General features: G+C 37.7%; 1 protein-coding gene across 6 annotated transcripts in view; it reads right to left on the reverse strand.

The window, feature by feature from the left end:
- The window catches only part of LOC111454403 (ATP-citrate synthase beta chain protein 2-like), a 6,875-nt gene extending 757 nt beyond the window's left edge, over positions 1 to 6,118 (reverse strand). The window contains exons 1-18 of one of the 6 annotated variants that reach the window (XR_002712414.1): positions 5,995 to 6,118; positions 4,739 to 4,847; positions 4,480 to 4,582; positions 4,014 to 4,079; positions 3,809 to 3,932; positions 3,484 to 3,618; positions 3,105 to 3,165; positions 2,952 to 3,028; positions 2,614 to 2,769; positions 2,392 to 2,520; positions 2,109 to 2,241; positions 1,879 to 2,006; positions 1,422 to 1,527; positions 1,232 to 1,308; positions 1,067 to 1,137; positions 620 to 904; positions 390 to 522; positions 102 to 352 (exon numbers count right to left, since the gene is read on the reverse strand). Coding sequence is in view for 4 of the 6 variants with exons in the window: in XM_023095884.1 (XP_022951652.1) it covers positions 447 to 522; positions 620 to 904; positions 1,067 to 1,137; positions 1,232 to 1,308; positions 1,422 to 1,527; positions 1,879 to 2,006; positions 2,109 to 2,241; positions 2,392 to 2,520; positions 2,614 to 2,769; positions 2,952 to 3,028; positions 3,105 to 3,165; positions 3,484 to 3,618; positions 3,809 to 3,932; positions 4,014 to 4,079; positions 4,480 to 4,582; positions 4,739 to 4,838 (1,827 nt within the window). In the remaining 2 variants the exon portion in view is untranslated. Of the gene's footprint in view, positions 1 to 101; positions 523 to 619; positions 905 to 1,066; positions 1,138 to 1,231; positions 1,309 to 1,421; positions 1,528 to 1,878; positions 2,007 to 2,108; positions 2,242 to 2,391; positions 2,521 to 2,613; positions 2,770 to 2,951; positions 3,029 to 3,104; positions 3,166 to 3,483; positions 3,619 to 3,808; positions 3,933 to 4,013; positions 4,080 to 4,479; positions 4,583 to 4,738; positions 4,848 to 5,145; positions 5,171 to 5,994 lie in introns of those variants that run through there. The other 5 variants (XR_002712415.1, XM_023095884.1, XM_023095885.1 and 2 more) reach the window with 5 other exon arrangements.

Below are 6,118 nucleotides of genomic sequence, written 5' to 3' on the forward strand. Positions count from 1 at the left end.
AAAAAAAAAAAAAAAAAGGCAATAAAATGGAACAATGAAACACAATTAATCCCAAGGTTCCTGTAATATTAGTCCCCTGTGTTGCTCACCTGGGAGAAAAGTAAGATGAAATATACTGTAATCTATCCATTAAATTCTTGGATTTAGCATGCAGCATGTGCTCGTTTAGACAAGGTTGCCTCGTTTCAACAGAATATATGCAGATGCTAAATGTAAATGTAGTCCCAGTAATAATTTGGTGTAAAGGACGTCTTCCTAAGGATGGCAATATAGATATGCAGATGCTAAATGTAAGGGTGTGGGGGAAAGAGGGAGAGAGGAGAAGAAAGGAGGAAAAAAGAAAACAATAAAAAACAGCAGTCCCAGTAATAATTTTACAGAAACTAAAGGTAAATGTAGTTGAAAATGCTCGTTGCTCTTACTTACTATTTTATTTGTAAAGCTTTTCATTTGGTGTAAAGGACGTCTTCCCAAGGATGGCGGTATAGAGGCTGTTTCAGTCTCTTCTGATCAAATGTATGTCTGTAAAAACATCAATTGAATTATTTAGAGATACAATTAAAAGTTGAAAAGTTGAAAATTTGAAGAATTTATTAGAATTGGCATCTATTTTGCTTACCCGATGAGACCAATGGAGCGAGCGAGCACAAAGAGACCATTCAAATAGCCAATCTGGACGATCTCATCAATCTCTTGTTTGCTGAACATTCCACTGCCGGCAAGAAGATCCAAGAAAAGAGACCCAATTGCACCATCTACGTTAAGAACCAAGTTGTTTGCCTTTGAGAGTGTGTAATTTTCAACCTCCACAGCGTATTCCATGTACTTCACTGATGGAAAATGTGTTCGTGCAAACCGCTGTAGCAGCTCCACTCTCTTATCTCTGTTGTCGCCTCTCTTGATCCTTTATTTTACAACCAAACCAATCCCAGAAACAACAAAGATTATAAATTTACTTCATTGTTTTTGCATTTAAATTTTCGATTTGTCTTTTTGGTATAAAAAATATACACTGAAGCAAAGATAAGTTTTTAAAATAGAACTAAGAAACTACAAGTGTGCATACCTGTGACCAATTCCAGGCACCCGAATGCCTTTCTTTTTCATGCTTTCGACAAACTCGTAAGGCGTGAGACCCTGCAAGAAGGCCGGAAAAATCATAGAAACTTACCGACCATAGATTCTAAGATACCATGTGAATTCAGAGTTTCAGCAACAGATAAATTCTTACTCTGTCATAAGCATCCTTGAAGTACCGAGCAGCGTCATCAATGGCACCACCAAATCGGGGGCCGATAGTAAGCAAGCCTATTTCAGTAAGTTATGAGGCAAAAACCAGACTCATTTAATTAAAAAAACATACCGTGTGAAGAAAATCCAAATTACAGTGGAAGGGAAATGAAATGACAGTTACCACATACCTGAGACAAGGCTGGACACGAGGTCTTTTCCAGCCCTTGCTGTTACAATAGTGTTGTGCGCTCCAGATACACAAGGACCATGGTCCGCACAGAGCATAATACATATCTGAAGAGATCATGAAATGTTTACAACCCCAACTCAAGACTGTCATTTAAACTTTCACAAGAGTGTTCATGAAAGTGGAAAGCCAGAAATCAAAGAATATGGAATTTGATTGGCCTTGTACAGTTTCAAGCTTCCTCCCCTCACTACTTTTTCTTAGGTTGTGAAGAGGAATCGTACAAGAACTGGGCTATGAGAAAATTAGCTAGAAACTTAAAAGGGTGGTGTTGAAATGGTTTTTCAAGTTCTTAAAGTTCCTTTTCCAAGTATTTAGAAAGTCATTCAAAACCGCCTCTCTGAAACTAAAAAACTAAACCGAAATAGAAAATCAGTTTCATAGTATGAGCTATAAACCTCGATGAAATGGGTACAGTATCGAGGAAGGCTGCGTTTGAACCATAATAGTGAGATAACATCCCCAACACCATAGCCTTGCTCAACAATTGAAGACATTGGAATTCCAGCATAGCTTGGCTCCTCACCTTTTGTTTGAAAAGTTAGTAACTAAAATCTGAAGTGTAACATATCAAACACTACAGTTATTCTCAAAGAAAATCAGGTCATTAGGTTCAAAGCATGCATACCTCTGTCATCAGAGATGGTGGAAATAATGTGGGTTGGGGCCCGAACTTTCCCACTCTTAATTGCTGAGCTAAGATCCTCAGGAATTTGTGGAGGCTTCACTTCCTTTACTGGGGTAACTTTTCCGTCTCCAACCTATCGAGTAAATTAGATGGTCAAACAAATTACATGGTAATTGCAACGAATAAAATCAAGGAGCATTTATCCCTCCCCTTGAAACATGAGGACACTGTGATCGAAAATAGCCCCTTGATATCATAGAAGAAAGTCGTAGTGCAAATTTACCAATTTTTCAAATGTTTTCGCAATGGCAGCTTCAAGGGCCTCGTATGATGTAGGAACAATAGCTCCCGCATCCCTTAAAGCTTGATTTTTTGCTTGTGCAGACTCCATCTCACCGCCACTTTTTGCTCCCTATAGTGAAGGCAAAGGAGAAAATAATGTGTTAGCCAAGTATATCATACAACAACAATACAATTAAGCGGAGTAACTCAAGTATGAACTTACAGCATGACCAAATTGAACTTCAGATTTAAACAATGTGGCACAAGTGCCGCTAACCCAGGCAACCACTGGTTTGTTAACTTTTCCTTGTTTCAAGGCTTCAACCAAAGAATACTCATCTCGGCCACCAAGTTCTCCAAGCACAACCATCATTTTAACCTAAGAATATGCCAACGAGAAAAAAACACGTTGAATGCAAATGACAAAATGCAGAAACAGGCAACAAGATACTAACTTGATTAAAAATGTTAGAACAAGTCCCTAAAATTCATGACTTGAATGGCCAACGGAGATGACTAGCTAAATTGAAAGATATTTTGAGGATATATCAGTCAGAATACCTGTGGAATGTTGTTAAACCGCAAAATGTGATCAGAAAGAGTTGAACCCGGAAACACATCCCCTCCAATTGCAATACCTGTGCAGTACAAGAAATGATCAAATATTGTTTCAAACGGAACTAAAATAACACAGTGTGTGACTGTGGACTTTACCTTCATAAATTCCGTCAGTGACACGGGCAATAGTATTGTACATCTCATTAGACATTCCTCCCTGCAGGATTTATAACATATTATTACACTAGCGTCATTGATGAGTAGGTCAACTATTTTGAAGAGGGCAAAATAAGGTCTGACAGTTCAAAAAGAAAAACGTGATGTAATCTTGAGAAAGTCGATCAATGTGGAGAAAACGCTGATTGGATAGCCAACACTTCAACATTGAAATAACATCTACAATGCCATAAAAATTACTTTGTGCACGATAGGTCTACCAAATTTTCATGCCCAAAAGAAGTTTGGTTGAAAGAAGTAAGTTGACAACAAGAAATAAGGAAAAGAATAGCTGAAGAGTTATGTTTAAGTTACTTACTGATTTAGAGACAAAACCAACAGATCCAGGTCTGTATAGCTTGCATTGTATAATATTGTCAATCGTTCCAGCAGTGTCACCAATTTTAAATGCTCCAGCTTGTATGCCACCAACGGTAGCTGGGCCAATAACAACCTGCAGATTAAGCAAAGAGAAATCATTCAAGTTCGATGAAGATCCCACGACTTGTTGACCTTGATCTTCTTGTTTTCCTTACGTCACTCATCATTTGGGTTATGCAGGTGGCTATTTGAGCCGATAATATTTACTTTTGGGTTACCAAAGCTAGGAGAGCCCAATATCGCTGGAACAAAACATTTCTTACCTTATTGTTTGCCCGTGCATATGTAATCAACTGTTTGGTGTCTGACTCTGGGACACCCTCAGCTATGATAGCTATAACTCTGATGGTAGGCTGTTTCAAAGCAGCCATTGATGATGCAGCAGCACTACACGATAGTACGAACTGATTATGAGCTGGAACAGAAAATTTCTGTACATCACACTATCAGTAAACAACGATTACTAACCTTCTGAAGGATGCAAAGTTAATGAAAACATCAGCAGTGGGGTGTGCTGCACAGGCTGCTTCAATCCTGAAAACGAATAAAAAAGGAGTTGGGATGATAATTCAATTATTCTGATGTCTAAACCGATACAGCTTTAACAACTTCTGTAGATGAGATATATATATAACTTTAACAACTTCTGGAGAAGAATTAAATGAACATATAGATTGCATAGAAAAGTAGCACCGATTAATGATCCTTCAACTTAAAGTCATTTAAATCTACAACTTAGAAGTTATTATCTGTTGTCGTTTCCAAAGATAATGTAATGCTGTTGCTGAAAAGGCATGAGATACTGTAGCAATTAATTTATAAGCAGTTTCACCGCAGTAGAAGCCATTGAAAAATAGTGAGCAAGTATTATGTATCAATAAAGGTGAGACATTAAAAATAGTTATTACAAAAGAATGAGGAATATATTACGCACGTAGAATGCACTGGGATGGCAATTTCCTCTTGACCAAAAAATAGTTTCTGAAATCCCTCAGAACCCGGATTGATGACTCCAGCAACTGATGGTGTTTCCCTCCCTAAAAAGTGAGTCAGACAGATAAGTTAAGAGTACATAAACCAGAGCCACGTTAATGTGACAATCTATTGCTTGTATTGAACTATACTTTCTGTAGATAATAACAGACATAAAGAAGAGGGAGACAAAAGGCGGAGTTACAAGAAGTAATACACACCGCAGAGGAAGTCAAAATCAAGCATCCGTTGGATGGGAAGTTGCTTGTAGTTATAGAATAATGCTTGTGTCGTGCGAGAAAATATTTGTCCGGTAGCCATGGTGAGGACCTGCGAATAGCAACGTGATTTTCTTATATTTTTTTTTCCAACAAAAAGCCTTATCATAGCAAAGATTTAAATCAAAGTACAGAAACAATTAAATAAATAGATGTTTAAATTTATACACAAATTCGAGCAACTACTGAGATCAGGTCGGCATTAATGTACTTCCCCTAACATGTGTTGCCCCTAATCACAAAAGTCGATTATCTAGTCAAGAACAATACATTCGTAACCTAACTCATAATGAAATTGATCGATCTCTTTGATTACGAAGTTATCAAAAGCTCGCATTAAAGATACTAGCCCAGAAACTAGAAAGTACAAACCAAGGCGATCAAAGGTTTTAAGCGTAGGAGGTGGGCAAAAAAGAAATCGTGGTTGCTACATCATTCAATAAATTGATTCAGGACTTGCATCATTGAAGGACAGGAGGAGATAGGGAGCATAGTAATTCAAAACGGACAAATTTGAATCATCGCAGTGTAACCGAATTTATCAATAAGCTTGAATAAGATGGCATGGAAAGAAGGTAAAGCAACTCAACTACTTTAGTTAGCTAGCCTAATTTCTTGTTTTTCCCGATTTTCTATTGTCTAACTCGCATCATAGCCTTTCCTTCTCACTTTGACAGCACTCTTTAACGTCTTTTCTACCTGCTCTCTCAGTAGATTGATTAATCCTTGTACGCATACACAATCTCTCAATTAGAAAATCCGAATTGGTAACATAATTTGAGTTGTTCTCTAACACAGTCTTACTGAACTCTTACTGCTAGAACAATAGAACTCCCTCAAAGATCCGGCAGAAACACAGAAGGCCAATCCAGTCGATTAGCAGATCAAACGCTCATATACACAAAGTTTAATTCAAAAACAAAAAAAAAGTTCAATCAATTTCAACAATACTTAACAATTAGCTTCCAAGAGATCAACAAACGCACCGTCTCGAAGATCAGCAGGAACTCAAAACCAAAGAGTAAAAGAGATCAAGAAAACACAATGCTTAAGAGCCAAACAGAAATTCAAATCCAACAGACGCAAGAAGCAGATCTAAAAACGCGCCGTAATCCATACCGAAGTAAATAAACAAAAAGAAAAAGAACAACAAAGGCGAGAATCAGTATCGGAGACAGAAATGCAACTAGCAAACATACCTGATAGCACACTCAGAGTGAGCTAGTGGAATCCGGCGGAGAAATGCGACGGAAGAAGAAATTGAATGCTGGAAGTTAGAGGAAATTGAATTGGGATTTAAATAAGGAAGGTGAGCGTAGTCAG

This window comes from Cucurbita moschata, unplaced genomic scaffold (assembly GCF_002738365.1).
Source record: "Cucurbita moschata cultivar Rifu unplaced genomic scaffold, Cmos_1.0 Cmo_Scf00016, whole genome shotgun sequence".
Taxonomy (NCBI): domain Eukaryota; kingdom Viridiplantae; phylum Streptophyta; class Magnoliopsida; order Cucurbitales; family Cucurbitaceae; genus Cucurbita; species Cucurbita moschata.